This window comes from Hylobates moloch, unplaced genomic scaffold (genome assembly GCF_009828535.3).
Source record: "Hylobates moloch isolate HMO894 unplaced genomic scaffold, HMol_V3 SCAFFOLD_19, whole genome shotgun sequence".
In the NCBI taxonomy this organism is placed as follows: Eukaryota; Metazoa; Chordata; class Mammalia; order Primates; family Hylobatidae; genus Hylobates; species Hylobates moloch.
Window position 1 is genome coordinate 51,172,702 of NW_026652294.1, and position 21,248 is coordinate 51,193,949.

General features: G+C 42.4%; 3 protein-coding genes across 5 annotated transcripts in view; 2 read left to right on the forward strand and 1 right to left on the reverse strand.

Annotated features, from left to right (window-relative positions):
• NDUFB6 (NADH:ubiquinone oxidoreductase subunit B6) overlaps positions 1 to 5,851 on the forward strand; it is a 20,708-nt gene extending 14,857 nt beyond the window's left edge. For both annotated transcript variants that reach the window (XM_032137760.2, XM_032137761.2), the window contains one exon: positions 4,589 to 5,851. In XM_032137760.2, the coding sequence (XP_031993651.1) occupies positions 4,589 to 4,657 (69 nt within the window). In that variant the 3' untranslated portion in view covers positions 4,658 to 5,851. The remainder of the gene's footprint in view (positions 1 to 4,588) is intronic.
• On the reverse strand, positions 5,845 to 7,721 carry SMIM27 (small integral membrane protein 27). 2 transcript variants are annotated; one of them, XM_032137764.2, is made up of 3 exons: positions 7,174 to 7,721; positions 6,369 to 6,620; positions 5,845 to 6,051 (listed from the first exon to the last, which is right to left on the reverse strand). In XM_032137764.2, the coding sequence occupies exons 2-3, from the start codon at positions 6,411 to 6,413 to the stop codon at positions 5,929 to 5,931; spliced, it is 168 nt and encodes a 55-aa protein (XP_031993655.1). In that variant the 5' UTR covers positions 6,414 to 6,620; positions 7,174 to 7,721; the 3' UTR covers positions 5,845 to 5,928. The 2 variants fall into 2 exon arrangements, with proteins under 2 accessions (XP_031993655.1, XP_058287379.1); XM_058431396.1 differs by having other exon boundaries at positions 7,074 to 7,260.
• Positions 7,478 to 18,306, forward strand: TOPORS (TOP1 binding arginine/serine rich protein, E3 ubiquitin ligase). The gene is made up of 3 exons (XM_058431395.1): positions 7,478 to 7,620; positions 7,898 to 8,092; positions 14,520 to 18,306. The coding sequence occupies exon 3, from the start codon at positions 14,523 to 14,525 to the stop codon at positions 17,457 to 17,459; it is 2,937 nt and encodes a 978-aa protein (XP_058287378.1). The 5' UTR covers positions 7,478 to 7,620; positions 7,898 to 8,092; positions 14,520 to 14,522; the 3' UTR covers positions 17,460 to 18,306.
• Positions 18,307 to 21,248: the final 2,942 nt, after the last annotated feature.

Here is a 21,248-nt window from a genome sequence, read left to right on the forward strand (position 1 = left end):
TGCATGGTGACAGCAACTGAATTTCTGTTATTAATTCCAAACTCTCATGTCCTATGGCTTTGTGCCTCATTTTCAAGATTTGACCTTAAGTCCTCCATCTGTGAATTTAATATCCACTAATGAGTGTTTTAAATTTTATACTATGGGCCGGGCGCAGTGGCTCACGCCTTGTAATCCCAGCACTTTGGGAGGCCGAGACGGGTGGATCGTGAGGTCAGGAGATCGAGACCATCCTGGCTAACACGGTGAAACCCCGTCTCTACTAAAAATACAAAAAATTAGCTGGGCGTGGTGGCGGGCGCCTGTAGTCCCAGCTACTCAGGAGGCTGAGGCAGGAGAATGGCGTGAACCCGGGAGGCGGAGCTTGCAGTGAGCCGAGATTGCGCCACTGCACTCCAGCCTAGGCGACAGAGCGAGACTCCGTCTCAAAAAAGAAAAAAAAAAATTTATACTATGAATGTGTGAGCTATAGTACTAATTTGAAATGAGTTATTTTAGCATTAAAAGATGACTCAGTAGTTGGTGTTTACTAGCTGTTTGTGAGGTTATTGTTTAGCATAGTAGAATACATACTATGTTCTTGTGTACTTCTAGTCACAGATAATGAACTATCATAACTCAAAAGGACACAATTTAAATAACAAAACTTACCGTGATTCTTGCTTTAATCAAATGACTTAGTCACAGTAATGATTATCTGTTGCAACAAGGGAATTTTAGGAAGGGCTACCAAAACTGGCCAACTGGCCCAGTTGGAACGCTGGTTTAAGAAATAGTTGGGGGAGGGCCCAGGCACGGTGGCTCACGCCTGTAATCCCAGCACTGTGGGAGGCCGAGGTGGGTGGATCACAAGGTCAGGAGTTCGAGACCAGCCTGGCCAACGTGGTGAAACCCCGTCTGTACTAAAAATACAAAAATTACCGTGCGTGGTGGCGGGCGCCTGTAATCCCAGCTACTGAGGAGGCTGAGGCAGGAGAATTGCTTGAAACTGGAAGGCGGAGGTTGCAGTGAGCTGAGATCATGCCACTGCACTCCAGCCTGGGAAATGAGTGAAACTCCATCTCAAAAAAAAAGAAAAAGCAAAAAAAAAAGGGGGTATCGGGGGCTCATGCCTGTAATTACAGCACTATGGGAGGCCGAGGTGGTGGATCCCTTGAGGCTAGGAGTTCGAGACCAGCCTGGCCAACATGGTGAAACACCATCTCTACTAAAAAAAATACAAAAATTAGCCAGGTGTGGTGGTGCATGCCTGTAATCCCAGCTACCTGGAGGCTGAGGCACAAGAATTGCTTGAACCTGGAAGATGGAAGTTGCAGTGTGTGTGCGGAGATTGCGCCACTGCACTCCAGCCTGGGTCACAGAGTGAGACTCTGTCTCAGAAAAAAAAAAAAGCAGTAGGGGCCAGGCGTGGTGGCTCACACCTGTAATGCCAGCACTTTGGGAGGGGGAGGCAGGTGGATCACCTGAGGTCAGGATTTTGAGACCAGCCTGGCCAACATGGTGAAACTCCATCTCTACTATTAATAAAAATACAAAAATTAGCTGGGCATGGTGGTGCACGCGTGTAATCCTAGCTACTGGGGAGGCTGAGGCACAAGAATTGCCTGAACCTGGGAGGCAGAGGTTGCAGTGAGCCAAGATTGCGCCACTGCACTCCAGCCTGAGTGACAGAGCACCCTGCCTCAAAAAAAAAAAAAAAAAGTAGGGGATTTCTCCTTTTTTATTGTGTAACATTGATGTGTGTTATAGCCTAGGTAGTCTCAAAATAGGAAATTATCTTGCTGGTTTTTCCATTTGGGCAATTTATATTTATTTAGTCTTCCATTTATTCTATTTAAATGTTAATTTATTTTGCCATTTACTGTTCAAAGGAAAAGGAGAGCTCTATTCAGAAGACCATATCAGGGATCCTGTAGCATTTCTCATATTTCTTTTTTTTTTGCCACTGTGGTTCTTTCCTGTTTCTGTGCCATGACCCCTTTGAGGAACTGAAGAATGCTCATTGTATATATGTTTAGAATAGGACAAGTAATAACAAACTTCCAAATCTCAATGGCTTAACAAAACAGAGGTTTATTTCTTGTTGACATCACAGACTACTGTGGATCAGGTGATCCTCCTCAATCTTATAGCCGTGCCTCTCGAATATGAGGTTCCAAGATCGTGATAGAAAGATAGGGCAAGATGTCTCGGGATGATTTTTAGGGTCTAAGCTTAGAAGTAGCTTACATCACTTCTGCTCAAATTCTGTTAGCTAAAACTCACTCTCATCTTCCCAAATATTATCTGTGTGCTCTTTGCTATTTCCCAGACCCCTGTTCATGGAGTTTCTGCTACATTCCATCTTTCTAGTCACCAAACAGCTCTTTGCTTCTTTCTTTACCCATGCATAACACACTTAGTCCCTCTCCTTAGGGAGAAACCCCAAAGTCCCATCACTGCACCCAGCCCCAAATCCATGATCTCCAGATAATGTACAATAGTATGTCAGGTTTAGATATGACTTCTGTTGATCTGAGGATCAGTGAACTAAGAAGACAAGTTAACTGTATCCTTGTCCCCCAACCACACCCATTGTTCAGTGGTAGAATTTGGATAGCATAGTAGTCACTGGTTCTTGGCAATTCTGAAATCTCACTCCTAACCCCTGTGTGTGAGAAATTACTTGAATGGGCACTGATTTTGTTTTCTTGGAAGAACACCTTTATCCATAGTTCTTCCTAGTTCCTGGCTCTGTCCAGGGGGTTTGTTCTTTTCATTATCTACCTAGACCACATCTAAATGGTATTGGGAAGCATGCCCTCCTTAGGGGCTGTATGGGCTTCAGAATCTGCCACCTGCTTGCGGGAGGTTGAATGCCAGAGGTTGTTTTAATTTCAAACATTCTGGCAGGATTTTGAAAACTATTATGTTTGGTTTGTCCATCCATTTCCCTTAACATTTAGAAGCATGAAAAGAAAAATATTTGGTAGGAATCTAATGTGTTTACTTCTAGTCAGTTTCTCATGCCAGTATCTGTTTTTCCTATACACAGTTACCAGCTTCTCTCATTTCTTTGTCCTTATGCATCTGCCTCTCTCACAGATGGCAGCTATGTGGAGGCCATCTGAGGCAGACTGGTTCAAAGGCTACCTTCATTTTAAACTGATCTTTGCCATAGGGCTGTGTCCCTCTGTTTGAGTTTTACTGGGCTTCTGTTGCTCAAATCTCTTGTGTTAACTTATTGTTTAGGAATTCTGAAGTAGTCTGATTTTCCAATACCGCAAGGTCCTGATTTTTTATTTATTTTTTAGATACAGGGTCCCACTCTTGCTCAGGCTGGTTTTGAACTCTGGGCCTCAAGCAATCCTCCTGCCTTGGACTCCCAAAATGCTGGGATTACAGGCATGAGCCACCATAACTGGCCTGAATTTTTAGATTCTATTAACTTTTTTTTTTGGTCAGGAACAGAAAGTCTGTAGCGTGGACGAAAGTGTTCTCTCTTCCTCTCCATTTTATGTCTCCTCTCAAATCAGCCACTTTGCCTAAGCTCATGCTTCTTAAAGGACATTCCTAAGGCATCCAAGGATCCCAAGGATCCAAACACATACTGTAACTTTTTTTCCCAGCTTCTTGTAGAACCTCAAGTTCATTAGGCAGTCTGCTTCCAAGTTATAGGAGATATTTTGCTAAATAGTTTGCCACTGCCTTTTGTTTCCATCTTTATCTTTGCTACCGGACTGCTAAGCCAGTGCCCTGTAGCTTGATTTTTATTACAGCAGCATTAGTGCCACTTCAAGGCAATGATTTCCATTGGGATAATGCTAGCTGTAGTAACAAATTGTTGCCCAAATGTATAATGGCATAAACATAATATATTTATTTTTTCATTAGATTATAATCCTGAGCAGTACCAGGTCAGGGAATGGCAGGGATTGGGATGGGGATGGGGACAATTCTACTCTTCCAGTCATTCAGGGACTGGCAGGCTAACAGAATCTATCTTAAACACATGGCTGAAACTGAAATTGAATAATCTGTCTTAAAACTATACAGCTTGTCAGTGGAGGTTACAAGATTCTTACCACTTGGTTCTGGCTTCAAAGCCCATGCCTTTTTGCCCACACTCTATATCAAGAATTGAAAAGACGCCTGGACCAGTTGCCTAGGCAAAGTTTGTATTCTGTATTCAGTATGTAACCCAGTCAGAAAACTGGTGATTGCTTAACACATTCAGTTGCTGGGGGTACATTACCTCCTTATCTGGAACTGCAGATGTTTCCTTGCAACTTCTTTCTGGGGCCTCCATTTATTGGGGCCATACAAAATAAAAGATTATCCCTTTATCACTTAGAGAACACAATTTTCGTGCTCTTTTCGATTATTTTGTTTCTGAGTGAAAATTTCCCTATTATTTCACTGTACCTTAAGATTTTGAATACTGATTGTTCAGATTTAGTCAGCTTCTACTTTGCCTAGGGTCCTTTTAAAGGGAATGCCAGAACTCAAGTACATTTTCCATGTGAGATCTGATGAACATGGAACAGAATAGAACTATCACCTCTGTAGACTTAAGATTTTTGTACTAACTGTATCTTTGTTTTCCTAGGGTGATATAATTCTGGAGACTGGAGAAGTAATTCCACCAATGAAAGAATTTCCTGATCAACATCATTAAAGATTATGTAAAAACTTAAAAGGCTTATGAGCCTAAGTTTGTTCCTATATTACCATATTTACTGAATTTTCTGGAAAAGTAACTTTAATAAAGTTTAATCTCAGAAATTGTCATATTTGTTTTCAAGCATTGTACAATTTGAGACTGAGTAATTTAACAATAAGTAAAAAGTGGACATGCTAAACAAATATGAGAAACCACCTACTTTTTCTGGTCATTCTTGACTTGGAAAACAGGATATGGAAAAGTATTTAGTTATATGTTAGTCTTTTTTTTTCTTACACAGTACTTACTCTAATTTGGTATCAGCGTATGCAACAGTGAAATATCACAATAAACAAATATAAGAACAGCAATTCCATGCACTTTTGTTTTAAGGAAATCTTTCCGGCCAGGCGCAGTGGCTCATGTCTGTAATCCCAGCACTTTGGGAGGCTGAGGCAGGCAGATCACGAGGTCAGGAGATCGAGACCATCCTGGCTAACACGGTGAAACCCCGTCGCTACTAAAAATACAAATAAATTAGCCGGGCGTGGTGGCGGGCGCCTTGTAGTACCAGCTACTCCGGAGGCTGAGGCACGAGAATGGTATGAACCTGGAAGGTGGAGCTTGCAGTAAGCCAAGACAGTGCCACTGCACTCCAGCCTGGGCAACAGAGCAAGACTCCGCCTCAAAAAAAAAAAAAAAAAATCTTTCCGAATCATTTTTAAAGAATTTAGGCCGGGCGCTGTGGCTCACGCTTGTAATCCCAGCACTTTGGGAGGCCGAGGCGGGCGGATCACGAGGTCAGGAAATCAAGACCACAGTGAAACCCCGTCTCTACTAAAAATACAAAAAAGTAGCCGGGCGTGGTGGCGGGCGCCTGTAGTCCCAGCTACTCGGAGGCTGAGGCAGGAGAATGGCGTGAACCCGGGAGGCGGAGCTTGCAGTGAGCCGAGAGTGCGCCACTGCACTCCAGCCTGGGCGACAGAGCAAGACTCCGTCTCAAAAAAAAGAAAAAAAAGAAGAGAAAGAAAGAATTTAGAAACTTGATTGAAAAGCTTATTCCAACTATGATATGACACTCGAGACTGTCAGATCTAGGTTGCTGTTAATTTTGTCATGAGAATGTAAAATACTAAAATCTGTAAGTGAAAAATTTGCATACTAGTGCTTGTTATAAAGGATAATGCAAAAATAAACTTGGGAACTTTGCATTATGAATTTTATTTTTAAATCTACATAAGCATGAGGGAAAGAACTGTATTTTCAGAGAATTAAATCCAGAGGAGTTACAAATTTTCATTCGTCCCAAAGATTTTGTCTGGGTATTTCTTCCTTAGCAGTCGTCTTGCAGACACCATTGAAGCATAGATGATGCAGCCCCAGGAGATTAAAACGATGGCAAGCAGCAACTAAACCAAAAATCGCAAAGGAGGTGTGAAATGTGCCTGATATTTCCCCTCGGCCCCGTCAGGTTACCGTGTGCCATTGCTAAGGTGGGAATTAAAGTAACAAAATCGAATAAATGGAGTTCCAGTGGCGGGTACACCCAGCAGCCTTTACGTAAGAAGCGGAAGATCGTATCCTCCAGGAAGAGGCGGAGTCGAGGTGAGGGAGTGAAATGCTTAATTCAGGAATGGATTTTGGAGTTTCTGGGTGCTGAAGAGGCCTTTCCGCCTGCGGGCCCAGTGAGTCGACACGGTGGGGGCCCGCGATCCCTGGGACTTACCACTGAATAAATCCAGTCCAGCGTGCGACGACTTACTGGCTTCATGGTAAGGAGGCGGCAGCAGTCCGCGGGAGCTGGCGGGAGCTGGGGGCCTTACAGTAACCTCCCAGGCGGTGGCCGCCCGGCGGCAGCGGCCATCTTTTAGCCGGGCACGAGCGCCCGCCCACTCGCTTCGTGCAGCGCTGTCGCTGGCCTCTTCCGCCCGGAGTTGGGGGGGGGGGTCGGTATCACGTGATCGGGGGCCTTGCCCGCCTTTTAGAGAGGGGAAATAAACGAGAAAATGTTAAAAATTGCCTTTTTTTTTTTTTTTTTTTTTTTTTTTGCCGACTAGAGAGGAGATAGGCGTGCCTCCACTGGTTTTCTTTCTAGTTGCAATGCAATATTAATGCAGGATAAGGTGATGTCCTGTCCATTTAAAAGTTTATTTGAAAAACAATCCACGTTTTAAATATTACGTCTGGCTCTAAAGCTGGAAGAATTAACGCTTTCTCCCCCCCCCCCCCCCCCCGCCTCCCCGCATCTGATACCACACGATTTAGGTGGACGTTCTCCTGTTCATCTTTGACGTAAAAATACCACCCACTCTTTTATATGTGACAAATCGTTGTGGGAACCCCTGTAAATCGAGCCATTCTTGAGAAACGTATAGCGTGATGTATATCTCTAAGAAGAAATACGTGGGACGCGTTACTCGCCATACTGTACCAGTCAAGCAACAAGTGTTTGTTGAGCGTGTCTGATGTTCTTGAACGGCCGCGCTTGAGATACTAAGCCCCGAGCACGGCAGTTTGGCGGGCGAGCGTACCAGGTTCAGCTCTAGAATGTTTGGGACGTCACATTTGAGGCCTGAGGAGTAGAATCTGGCAACGGACCGCTTAGGCTCTAGATGTACTTTATACCTCGCAGTTGTCTTAAAAGACTTTTAGTCTAGATTTCAGGGAGTGGGAAGGGGAAGAGCGGAGAAAAACGTGGTCTGTTTAGGGGGGAGTCCAGGCCCTGTTTTGTTAGGTTGTACTGTTTCTCCCCAGCCTGGAGGGGGTCCCTCTCTGAAGACTTTATAGGATACTGGTTGGGTTTTGGTTTGGGATCCCGTTGGACTCCCGGTGTTGCTTCCGGGAGGCGTACAACAGGAGGTGAGAGACTTCAAGTCCGTCTAACAATTCCCCTATCTAGACACTAGAGACAATTTCCTAAGTTTCCGCAGAGTTTGGTGAGGTTGAAACGCCATCGAACTAGTTCTCGTGTTTTCCGGGTAAGTTAGGGGCGAACATTCAGTCAGTGTCCCCAGTGGCTAAGTACCAGTAACAAGATGGGAGGGTCGCGCTGCCCTCCTCCCGGGTCTGGAGCGGCGGGGGAGGGGCCGCGTTTCGGCCGGTGCGCTGAGCCCCGCCCTCGGGGCCGGCGCCCATCTGCTGCGCATGCGTGGCGAAGGCGGGTGTTGTGTTTTGACGCGCCGGGAGCTGGGGGGTGGGTCTCGCTCTCTGCCCTGCTTCCCAGCTGCCATTGGTGATGAGCGCTTTGCGTCACAGGGGTCGCAGCCGCCGCTGGGGTCTCCGCTGTCTCGCGAGGAGGGTGAAGCGCCCCCGCCTGCTCCCGCTTCGGAGGGTAGGCGGAGAAGTCGCCGGGTACGCCTTCGCGGATCCTGCCGTCACCGACCTAGCTTTCTGGGCTGCCGGGAGCTCGCGGCGAGCGCCCCAGCCAGGCCTGCGCCGGCATCCTCCGAGGTGAGTGAGATTCGGAACAATGGGACGCGGGGGTCGGAAGGGCCGTGCGAGCTGGTGCTCCCTCCTGAAGCAGCGCCTCGGGACCTGAGGGCTGCGGTCATGGCCTGCGGGGCTGTCCGGGCCTCGACGGGCCAGAGCCAGGGCCCCCGGGCGGCTCCTGCGCGCACCTGTGGATTGGTGCGGGCAGGCGAGGGTTGCTCTTCCCACAAGCGCTCCCGAGGGGCGCGAGCCTGGCCGTGTACTGGAAAGAGCTTGGTCTCAGGGAAAAGCAAAAAAGCAATGAGACTGAATCGTGGCGTCACCACTTACAGGATATGTGACCTTGCCTAGGTCCCCTAAGCCCCTGAGCCTGCCTGTAAAATGGGAATAACAATATTTAAGTTCATTGTGGTTATGTAATGCTCATGCTGCTTATCTTAGTCTAGTGGCAGTTCTGAACCAAAGTAAACGACTATCACCGTGGCTTTGGGACTTGTTTGTGTTGTGTTAAACATTCTGAGCAGAAATTGCCCGTGACTTGTTCATCCATCAAGTTACTGCAGCTTTCCTCATGGGTTGCTGATTGTAGGCTGGAAGGGGGCAGTGCTGAGATGAGCCACATAGTGATTTAAGAGGAAAACGGAGTAGACCTTTTGATAGGTAATTTTCAAGATTATTTAAGATAAATTAAGAAACAGCTGCCCAAGATTTAAGTTAATAGTGGTGAGAGCTTTCGGGGTTTTGTCCATGAAATGCAAAGAAAGCTATACAATCAGCTAAAATCAATCATACTTGTCTGGAATGGGTGGTTTTAGAGGCGAACGGTTCCCAGCCAATTCTTTTTGCTGGAATTGGAATTAAATTTGATAGGATCTGGTCAGTAGATCCTATGACTTTTGTATCTTCTTTTGGAGTTGATTAAATGCAGTTCAGAGAGGTGCAGTGATTTTTTTAAGGTGGCAAGAGGTAGGAACCAGTTTATTTTTAACACTTGGGTGATCTTTCTATTTCATCTACTCGTGAACCCTTTTTAGTCACTTTGCCTAGAAATATTAAGTATAATAATTATATTATGATGATTATTTTGTTGTTATAGGCTATCCTCCGTCTGGACCCTTATTATAAGTTATGAGTGATGAGCTACTAAAATTCACTTCGCGTCCACATAACATAAAGAACAGTGTTGAGTTCTTACTGTGCACCAAGTACTGTGCTAAGGGTTTTTATGAAGTATGTCCCGTCACACAACCACCTTTTCAATTCCATTTTAGAATTGAGAAAACGTGAGATTTTGAGAAAAAAGTTCCTCCAGGTTACACACCTAATAAGTGGTGGCGATTCTCAGCCTTGGCTCTGCATCAGAATTAACATCACTCCCGCAAATGTAATCAGCAGATGATTAAATTTTATACACAGTGTATGCCATAGATGACTTTTTATTTTTATTTATTTATTTATTTATTTTTTGAGACGGAGTCTTGCTCTTTCGCCCAGGCTGTAGTGCAGTGGCGCAGTCTCAGCTCACTGCAAGTTCCGCCTGCCAGGTTCACGCCATTCCCCTGCCTCAGTCTCCCGAGTAGCTGGGACTACAGGCGCCCGTCGCCACGCCCAGCTAATTTTTTGTGTTTTTAGTAGAGACAGGGTTTCACCGTGTTAGCCAGGATGATCTCGATCTCCTGACCTTGTGATCTGCTCCCCTCGGCCTCCCAAAGTGCTGGGATTACAGGCATGAGCCACCACGCCCGGCCGTAGATTACTTTTGGAGTAAGTCTGACTTTAATTCTACAGAGCAGTTATACTTCGTTTATATCATCGTGGAGTTTTTCAAATATCCAGTCTCCTGAAATGTAGATTCGAGCTTCCTGATATCTCCCCCATCCATTTTCCCTAGATGTGTGTCCATATTAATTGTCTGAAATTTCCCCGAATTGTTCTTATCTTTGTTAAAACCAGATTTGAGGATTTTTCGGGAAAGGGGAGTTTTGGCTTAATCAGTTTATACTAAAGATGGTGAACTTCATTTAGGATTTGGGAGACAGTTTAGGAAGTGCGACTGGAAGAACTGATTGTCTCCTGTGAGGAAATGAATAGTCCTAATTCCTAGAGTGCTAGGATGGAAAAACCTTAATACAGGCTTCTTACAGAACCTGAAGCACTGTGTTTTTCATCGGGTCTACCTTTGCTACTTAAATTCAGAATGTCTCTTGCAAATCAGCCACTCGTGTGTGTGTGTGTGTGTGGCAGTTTCGCTCTTGTTGCCCAGGCTGGAGTGCAGTGGCGCAATCTTGGCTCACTGCAACCTCCGCCTCCCGGGTTCAAGCGATTCTCCTGCTTCAGCCTCCCGAGTAGCTGGGATTCCAGGCATGCGCCACCACGCCCGGCTAATTTTTGTGTTTTTAGTAGAGATGGGGTTTCTCCATGTTGGTCAGGCTGGCCTCGAACTCCCGATCTCAGGTGATCCGCCTGCCTCAGCCTCCCAAAGTGTTGAGATTACAGGCGTGAGCCACCGCGCCCGGCCAGCAAATCAACCACTCTTAATCTGTATCTAGTCATCCCAGTTTTTATGCCTTAATTTGTAGTTTTAAACAGCTTTGTTAAGATTACATTCCGGGCCGGGCGCGGTGGCTTACGCCTGTAATCCCAGCACTTTGGGAGGCCGAGACGGGCGGATCTCAAGGTCAGGAGATCGAGACCATCCTGGCTAACACGGTGAAACCCCGTCTCTACTACAAATACAAAAAAAAAAAAAAAAAAAAGCAGACCGTGGTGGCGGGCGCCTGTAATCCCAGCTACTACTGGAAAGGCTGAGGCAGGAGAATGGTGTGAACCCGGGAGGTGGAGCTTGCAGTGAGCCAAGATCACACGCCACTGCACTCCAGCCTGGGCGACAGAGCAAGACTGTCTCAACAACAACAACAAAAAGATTACATTCCATCCATAAAGTTCACCCGTTTAAAGTTTATAAGTCAATGATTTTTAGTATATTTACAGAGTTGTACAACTATCACAATAATTCATTGTAGAACATTTTCATCATCCCAGAAATAAACCTCTTTACTGCCCCAGCAGCAGCCACCAGCCTCATTTCATCTCTATAGCTTTGCCTATTCTGGACATTTCATATAAAAGGTATCATACAATATGTGGGTTCTTGTGAATTTTTTTTCATTCGTTTAGCATAATAAAAAGGTTCATCCATATTACAACATGGTACCAGTATTTTGTTCCTTTTTATTGCCAAATAAAATTCCATTGTATGGATAGACCACATTTTATTAATCTGTTAATCAATTGATGGGTATTTGAGTTTCTCCTTTTGAGGTATTATGACTAAAGTTGCTGTGAATATTCATATACAGTTTTTTATGTGGACAAGTTTTCATTTCCCTTGGGTATATCTAGGTGTGTAATTGCCGGGTCATATGTTTGACTTCATTTGCGTTTTAAAAAACATTTTAATTTAGCATTTAGTGATGATTTTGAAGAGCTAATTACTTATTTGATGATCTACATGCATCCCAATTGTTTGATGTTTCTTTTTCTTTTTTAAGATAGAGACTGGATCTCGCTTTGTTGCCTAGGCTGTCTCAAATTCCTGGCCTCAAGGGTCTCCTGCCTTGACTTCCCAAAGTGATGGGATTACAGGCGTGAGCCACCGTGCCCCGCCTCTTTGATGTTTCTGATGAAGACTGTTTGTTTATTTTGAAACGGGGTCTCATTCTGCTGCCCAGGCTGGAGTGAGGTGGTGCAGTTATGGCTCACTGCAGCCTGGACCTCCCAGGCTCAGTTAATCCTCCTGCCTTAGCCTCCTGAGTAGCTGGGACTACAGGTGTGCCCATCATGCCCAGCTAAGATTATTCTTTTCAGCTAATGATTCCTGTGTAGAAATACAAGAATGAATTCTAATTTATGATTATTTTTTAACCTGTTATGGAGGACATTACCAGTCATTCATTCACCTTTTACCGTCAAAGTGGTTAACAGGCTTATAAAACTAGAGAAGGGAAGGGTAAGGTTTCATTTTTTTTTTTTTAAATCATACTTTGTTGAGATTTTACTTTATTTGAACTTCAAGTTTACTACCTAATAATTCCCTTCAATAAATTCATTTTCAGCTGTAATTTTTATATGAACTGGAAGTGTTCAGAAAACACTAAAATTCTATTTAAAATAACTAAGTGAAGATAAAATGCATTAACTTGGAATTCACAGGTCTTTTTTCCAAGTCCAGTAATCCTTTCATTATATAGAGGAGAAAACTAAAGTCTAGAGTAATGTGGTTTTCTTCACATTAACTAGAGCTAGTTCTGGGTGAAGCCTGGTCTTCGGTCCAGATCTTTTGATAACCTCTTTGATTCCCTCCCAACTTCTCTCTGTTCCTTCCCTCTACCACACACACAGTCTCTGAACTGAAAGGTTTTTATTTTTATGTGTGTGCTTCTTTAAATTTCCTGAGTAGGCAGATTAAAAAATGTTAAAAGTAGAGGGAAATGCTGAGAAAATTGTGCAGTATTAGGGTTTTAGAGTGTTTATGAATAAAAAAGCAGTATTATGTATTTATAATTCTGCTTTTCCAGACCTTCCAGGACAGTGATGATTTTTTGCATTTTCAGTTCAGTAAATAGAAGACTAGACATACCTGGACCCCTGAAGAAACGCTTAATTAGCATTAATTGATTCTCTGTTAAGTTATGTTCTTGAGAAAGCCACGGTGTCCTAAAGTGAGCAAGTTTAATATGAAAGCTATGGTGGAATACTTGTATTTCAGTCATGAGTTTTTGTTGTGGGTTTTGTTTAATGGTTTTTCTTATAGTTTGTTAAGGCCAATGAGTCTATTTAGAAAATTACAATTCTGTTATTTGATTAACTTGACCCCAGTTGACTAGTGATGGAACTTCCTGTGATAAAGGAGGTGGAGGAAGATGAATATTAGGCCTGGGAAACCAAGGGCCTAGTAGTTTTTTGTTGTTGTTTGTTTGTTTTGAGACAGAGTTTCACTCTTGTCACGCAGGCTAGAGCACAATGGTGCAATCTCTGCTCACTGCAACCTCTGCCCACTGCAACCTCTGCCTCCTGGGTTCAAGCGATTCTCCTGTCTCAGCCTCCCAAGTAGCTGGGATTACAGGTGCCCGCCACCATGCCTGGCTAATTTTTGTATTCTTAGTAGAGACAGGGTTTCACCATGTTGGCCAGGCTGGTCCTGAACTCCTGACCTCAGGTGATCTGCCTGCCTTGGCCTCCCAAAGTGCTGAATTACAGGCATGAGCCACCGCGCCTGACCCCCCAGTAGTCAATATATTCAAAATGATTAGTATAAAATGCAGCTTTGGAGTTTATGAGATAAAGCCAAAATGCATACTAGATTTCAGCTCTAGCAAAGTTTTGAGCCAATGTAAACTGATAAAACAAACTGATCTTTAATATTCTAGTCATCCATATGGGAAAGGATAATAGGGAAGGGGACCAAAAACATGATTTCAAGATATTCTGTGGCCTGACTTTTGGATTAAAGAAAAAAAGCTAAAGGAAGACTTATTAGGAATGCTGAATGGAATAAGTTATTAACTGAATATAATAGTGTAGTAATAATAGTAATACAGTGTAGTAATAATAACAGCTAACATTTACTCAGCACCTACTGTGAGCCAGGTACTGCCTCTTGGCTGCCTTTTCATTTATTATTTAATCTTCACTAAAAGTTTCCTCTCCCTTTTTAAAATTAGCTTTCTAAGGTTGAGAAAAGAATCTTTCACTAAAAACCATAGGATTGGTTTAAACAGGTGAACTTTCTGGTATGTAAGTTATATGTCACCAAAGTTGTTTTAGAAAAGTACATATAAAATATCACAGATAAATCAGTCTGTATTGTTAGTGGCATATGTATATGAAAGGTATAAAGCCATGCATAGAAATAACATCAACTGAGGACTGTGGTGTTTTTGTTTTTTGTTTTCTAGAGAGTGATAGGAGGGGAAGATAAGGGGCATAAGTGGTGGATACATGGGTATTTGGTACGTTTTTTTTTTATATGTCAGATATTTCTCAAATTATTTTTAAAAAGAATAATAGAATGTTACATAATATTTGAGAGCTTTGCTATGTACCAGGTGCCTTTTCTAAGGGCTTTTTACATCTTCACAAACCCTGTGAGGCAGATTCTGTTATCACTGACCTGCAGATGAAATTAAAGCACAGAGATACTAACTGGCACATAGTCACGCTGGTAGTGTGGAACCAGGATTCAGTCTTAGGAAATCTGACTTCAGAGCTTATGCTTTAAGCACTATATTACTATGCTACAGTGTCCCTTTATAACACAACAAAAGTAATGGGTCACTTAAGTATTTTCACCAAAATATGTTTCAAGGTCTTTATTTGCATTTTTGTTGAGACTATTTAGTCATTCCTCTAATATCAGGTTACTGATATATTTCTTTCCCTTTTACAGATAATGGCATCAGCTGCTAAGGAATTTAAAATGGACAACTTTTCACCTAAAGCTGGCACTAGCAAATTGCAACAGACAGTACCAGCTGATGCATCTCCTGATTCTAAGTGTCCCATATGCTTGGATAGATTTGATAATGTGTCTTACTTAGATCGCTGCTTACATAAGTTCTGTTTTCGCTGTGTACAGGAGTGGTCAAAAAACAAAGCTGAATGCCCACTATGTAAACAGCCCTTTGATTCTATTTTCCATTCTGTGAGGGCAGAAGATGACTTCAAGGAGTATGTCCTAAGGCCTTCGTATAATGGTTCTTTTGTCACCCCTGATCGACGATTTCGCTACCGTACAACTCTGACAAGGGAACGAAATGCTTCTGTTTATTCACCTAGTGGTCCTGTGAACAGAAGAACAACAACTCCACCAGATAGTGGAGTACTATTTGAAGGGTTAGGCATTTCAACAAGACCTAGAGATGTTGAAATTCCTCAATTTATGAGACAAATTGCAGTAAGGAGGCCAACTACCGCAGATGAAAGATCTTTGCGGAAAATTCAAGAGCAAGATATTATTAATTTTAGACGAACTCTCTATCGTGCTGGTGCTCGAGTTAGAAATATTGAAGATGGTGGCCGCTACAGGGATATTTCCGCTGAATTTTTCCGTAGAAATCCAGCTTGCCTTCACAGATTAGTCCCCTGGTTAAAACGTGAACTTACAGTTCTTTTTGGAGCTCATGGATCTTTAGTGAATATTGTCCAGCATATTATCATGAGTAATGTTACTCGCTATGACTTGGAGAGTCAGGCATTTGTGTCTGATTTAAGACCATTTTTACTTAATCGAACCGAGCATTTTATACATGAATTTATCAGTTTTGCCCGATCTCCTTTTAACATGGCAGCCTTTGACCAGCATGCCAATTATGATTGCCCTGCTCCTTCATATGAAGAAGGCAGCCATTCTGATTCTTCAGTCATAACAATATCTCCAGATGAGGCTGAGACCCAAGAACTGGATATTAATGTAGCCACTGTTAGTCAGGCACCATGGGATGATGAAACTCCAGGACCATCTTACTCAAGCTCAGAGCAGGTACACGTTACTATGTCTTCTCTTTTAAATACTTCTGACAGTTCAGATGAAGAACTTGTCACAGGAGGAGCCACGTCTCAGATACAAGGAGTACAAACCAATGAGGACCTAAATAATGACAGTGATGATTCTTCAGATAATTGTGTCATTGTTGGGTTTGTTAAACCACTAGCTGAGAGGACCCCAGAACTTGTTGAACTGTCCTCTGATTCTGAGGACTTAGGTTCTTATGAGAAAATGGAGACAGTGAAGACACAAGAACAAGAGCAATCTTACAGTTCTGGTGATAGCGATGTTAGTAGATGCTCATCTCCACACTCTGTCCTTGGAAAGGATGAACAAATAAATAAAGGTCATTGTGATTCTAGTACAAGAATCAAATCAAAGAAGGAAGAGAAACGATCTACATCATTGTCATCTCCCAGAAACCTAAGCTCATCTGTAAGAGGAGACAGAGTATATTCTCCATATAACCATAGACACAGAAAGAGGGGAAGATCAAGAAGTTCAGATTCACGTTCTCAGAGTAGAAGTGGGCATGATCAGAAGAATCATAGAAAGCATCATGGGAAGAAAAGGATGAAAAGTAAACGATCCAGAAGCAGGGAAAGTAGCAGACCTAGAGGGAGAAGAGACAAAAAGAGATCAAGAACTAGAGATAGCAGTTGGTCCAGAAGAAGCCAAACTTTGTCTCTAAGTAGTGAAAGCACAAGCAGATCAAGGTCTCGTAGCAGTGATCATGGTAAAAGAAGATCACGGAGCAGAAATAGAGATCGTTATTATTTAAGAAATAATTATGGAAGCAGATACAAATGGGAGTATACTTATTACAGTAGAAACAAGGACAGGGATGGGTACGAATCATCTTACAGGAGGAGGACTCTGTCCAGAGCTCATTATTCTAGACAGTCTTCAAGTCCAGAAGTTAGAGTTCAGTCCTTTTCTGAAAGAACAAATGCTAGGAAAAAAAATAATCACAGTGAGAGGAAGTATTACTACTATGAAAGGCACAGATCAAGGAGCCTGTCTAGTAACAGATCAAGGACTGCATCTACCGGGACTGACCGGGTAAGAAATGAAAAGCCTGGAGGGAAACGAAAATACAAAACACGCCATTTGGAGGGTACTAACGAAGTGGCTCAGCCATCTCGTGAATTTGCTTCTAAAGCAAAGGACAGTCATTACCAAAAATCTTCATCAAAATTGGATGGAAACTACAAAAATGAGAGTGATACCTTTTCAGACAGCCGATCATCAGACAGAGAGACAAAACACAAAAGGAGAAAAAGGAAGACCCGGAGCCTAAGTGTAGAGATAGTTTATGAAGGAAAAGCTACTGATACAACTAAACACCATAAAAAGAAAAAGAAGAAACATAAGAAGAAGCATAAGAAGCACCATGGAGATAATGCTTCACGTTCCCCAGTTGTAATTACCATTGACAGTGACAGTGATAAGGATTCTGAAGTAAAGGAGGATACAGAATGTGACCATAGTGGTCCTCAAGACCCTCTACAAAATGAGTTTTTGGCTCCTTCCTTGGAACCATTTGAAACTAAAGATGTAGTTACAATAGAAGATGAATTTGGTGTGCTGGACAAGGAATGTGATATTGCCACACTTACTAACAACTTGAATAATGCCAACAAAACTGTAGATAATATTCCACCTCTGGCAGCTTCAGTTGAACAAACTCTCGATGTAAGAGAAGACAGCACCTTTGTTTCTGATTTGCAGAACCAGCCCACTAACATTGTGTCTATTCAAACTGAGCCATCAAGGCAGTTGCCATCTCCACGGACATCATTAATGTCAGTATGTCTTGGTAGAGACTGTGATATGTCTTAAAACTGCCAAAGCATTTCATTGAGAATTCTGATGTTATAAAAAGAAAAAAGGAAGAATGTCATCTACTGCAGTCTATTTAAAGATGACATTTGGTGAAAACTCTCTTCCTCCTTACAATATTTTAAGTGATTTTTTTTTTTGGTGTTAATTTGTAAAAATCATTATTTGTTCAAAATGTATGTCCAACCCTCAAAGATATGCACTTTTAAGTGAAGAAAAGATACTGCTAGCAGTTTATTTAAAACTTGGGGTCCTTTTTAAATAAGAAAAAATATATAAATTTTAGAAGTTATTTCATAAAGCCATATGGTATTGACATATTTTTAAGGTAGTCAATGAGTATTTTTGAATTTTTTTTTTTTGAGAGTTATTCTGGAAATGTGTTATAAGCTAGGAGAATCCCTTTGGACAGTCTTTATTTTTCTTCTTAAAAATTTATATGATTCAAAACCATTTCTTCAGGTTAAATTGAGGCATTTTAATCTGCACAGTTTATCTTCTGCCAAAATAAAAATTTACTATTTCCTTTATATACTTGTTTATCTGGACTGCCAGTAAAACAAATGTGTACTCAACAAAAGAAAAAAAATAAAACAATAACACTTTAAAACAAGAATCAGACATTTTCCTATGCAGTATTTTTTTTTAAAGTTTATTTTAGTAAAGTTAAAATCTTGAATGTAGCTAAGGGCATAATTATGTCATAAATACTGAACTTCAGGTGAACAAATACTTTATAGTTTTAATTATTTTAGTTCTTTGATTTTGAGGAGTATCTTATTTGCTTTCTATCATCAGTAAAAACAGCATTTAACTTGCTAAATAAACATGAAAAACCCTTGTCATACTTCTTTTACATTGGTAGTTCTTTTATATAAAGTGGTTATGTTTTATCTTGTTTTAGGGATGATAAAATTACATCTATGCTGATGTAGGGTTGCCACTGAACAGTGGAGCTTGAGTTAAATCTTAATTCAGCCTTCAGTTTGCCTTTGCCTTGCTACCATATTCATTCTTTATTCAGTAGAAATTGCAGTGCCTACTATGTGGCAGGTTCTGCACTAAGTTGTTTGTTTGTTTGTTTGTTTTGTTTGGTTTTGAGTTGGAGTCTGGCTCTGTTGCCCAGGCTGGAGTTCAGTGGTGCAATCTCACTTCACCACAACCTCTGCCTCCCGGGTTCAAGCGATTCTCCTGCCTCAGCCTCCCGAGTAGCTGGGACTGCAGGCACGCGCCACCATGCCCGGTTAATTTTTGTGTTTTTAATAGAGGCGGGGTTTCACTATGTTGGCCAGACTGGTCTCAAACTCCTGACCGCGATCCGCCCGCCTCAGCCTCCCAAAGTGCTGGGATTACAGGCATGAGCCACTGTACCCGGCGGTTCTGTTTTATCAATAGAGCAAAGCAGATAATGCTCCCTGTCTTCATGGTGCTTATGGACTGTTAAGACATATTTATGTAAGTATAACATTATAAACTATCATATGTTCTCTAAGGAGAAAGTATAATTCCCTTACAAGTGAATGGGGACCTAATCATGCTTGGACGTAATAGTTGAATCCAGAAAACAAGCCAGCATTAACTGGGGGGAGGAATTGCTGTTGGCAAAGGATCCAAGGGCAGATGAAGAGCCTAGCATATTCCAAGAACTAAAAGCAGGATTAGACAAAGGACAGGGTGGGAACAGTCTTGGTAGGCCATGTTTAGAATCTGTTCTAAGGACAGTAGAAAATTAAGAAGAATCTAAAATTGATGTTGGCAATTTTTAAGTAAGCTCAGACATTGAGAAATCGTGGGAAGACTGCAGTTGATCAAGAAATACACATTAAATTTGAAATTACTTTGTAGTTACAATGTAATTTTTCTTAAGTATTAAAAACAACACTATTCCACATGGTAATTTCACATCATGTTTTCCGTTAAACATTTAATGAAAACAATACATGGCACCATCATCCTTTTGGGTGTTCAAGCCAAAAATTGCCAAGTCTTGATTCGTCCCTGCCCTTCAGCCCCCCTCATTCAGCTGCCAAATCCTTGGCACTAATGATTTTTATGATTTTTCTATTGTGTCTATACCATTCATATCCAATCTGGGTAGCCAAGATCTCTCATCTGTGCTACCATAATGGGTCAGCCTGCATTCATTGTTGGTCTGCACCCACTCCTTTCCCCCATCCATTTGTGATGCAGCACTGAAAAGATTTTTTTTTCTCCCTTGAGACAGTCTCACTCTGTCGCCCAGGCTGGAGTACAGTGGCACAATCTCGGCTCACTGCAACGCAACCTCCACCTCCTGGGTTCAAGCGATTATCCTATCCCAGCTTCCCGAGTAGCTGGGATTACAGATGCCCACCACTACACCTGGCTAGTTTTTGTATTTTTAGTAGAGATGGGGTTTCACCGTGTTGGCCAGGCTGGTCTCGAACTCCTGACCTCAGGTGATCTGCCTGCTTTTGCCTCCCAAAGTGCTGGGATTACAGGCATGAGCCACTGTGCCCTACCGATTTTTTTAAATTTTAATTTCATCCGCTTCTTAAAATCCTTCAGTAGCTTCCTATTCTCTTAGGATATTAAAAGCAGACAAAAAAATCCAACAACATGATATGGTTTATAGCTTTCTGCCTAATTAGGCGGTGGCCCATCTTCAGCATTTCTGTCACTTCATTTGGGCTCATGCCACGCTAGGCTGCTCCAGGGCTATGGAGGTGCTGCTCTGTACTACATGAGAGCTTTCATTCGTGGCAGTTTTCATCTGCTGGAAACTGAGCTCCACCCTGGCTAAACTAGATTTCTGTTAAAAGTGTGCCCTCTTCGCACCTCCCCAAAACTGCTTCAAACAACTCCAGGCTCCTTCAGACCACGCATCACAATTAGCAGTTGATTACTAAATGCCTTATCTCCCACTAGTCTGAAAGTTCTGTGAAACTGTGTATCAGTGTAGTGCTAGACTCTTTCACTACTTGACAACCAACATGCTTAAAACACGGGCTGAATGAATGGGACCCGGAGAATTTGAAAATGAGCTGAGGCCTGCTTTCAAGAAGCTCCACTATCTATAAACTTTTAGAATAATAGTATATTCTTTTAATATGCATCTGAATTCAGTGTCCATGCCATTTTATTTTACCTCAGGTTCTCAGTGTAGTGCTTTTGTCATTTAATCTATGTAAGAAATGTAACTAAACCATTCATGCTTCCTTACTCATGATCATGATCCTGAGGTTCACAACACGAAAATTTGTTACTACTTTTTACCTCCTAGTCCAAGTAGTGGAGTTCAATCTTCCCCAATTTCTAGGCTAGCCAATCTAAAAGGCCTCACTAACTCATCCAGTCTGTAGTAAAGATGGGCAGTGTGTACAAAGGGGCTTACAAGAGGCAAGCTGACAACCCACACTTGCTGGGAATTCTAACCTTGTGAAGAATAATTGCAGTCCTCTGCCAGTGCAGGATGTAGACATGCTGAGCAAGCCAGTAGCACATCTCTGGATGCAGAAAAATTTTTGGAAGGCACTTTGGGGTGCTGGAACCCAAGTGTGATCTGGTTTAGGCTGTTGCCACTCCCAGTATTCCCACCAACAGGGGCAAGGAATGGGAAGGGGAGAGGGAGGAGTTTCCCTGCGTCAAAACCCTTGATTTCCTCAGCATTCAGTGTGGATGCACTTTTAGAAGAGTATAGAGTTTAGAGGGGTATAAAATCAAAAGGGTATGCTTTGTTTTTGTTTTGAAACTTAAAATGGGAGGGAGACAGGAACCTTTTTTGGGAGAGAGCCCCTTGAGAAGGAAAGG

What these genes read in the sequence shown, in the direction of transcription:
- SMIM27 (XM_032137764.2), bottom strand. Translation starts at nt 6,413, where the DNA reads ATGAAGCCAGTAAGTCGTCGCACGCTGGACTGGATTTATTCAGTG. An exon ending in TGGACTGGATTTATTCAGTG is followed by an intron (nt 6,052 to 6,368) that starts GTAAGTCCCAGG and finishes TTTTTGGTTTAG; the next exon opens with TTGCTGCTTGCCATCGTTTT.
- TOPORS (XM_058431395.1), top strand. Translation starts at nt 14,523, where the DNA reads ATGGCATCAGCTGCTAAGGAATTTAAAATGGACAACTTTTCACCTAAA.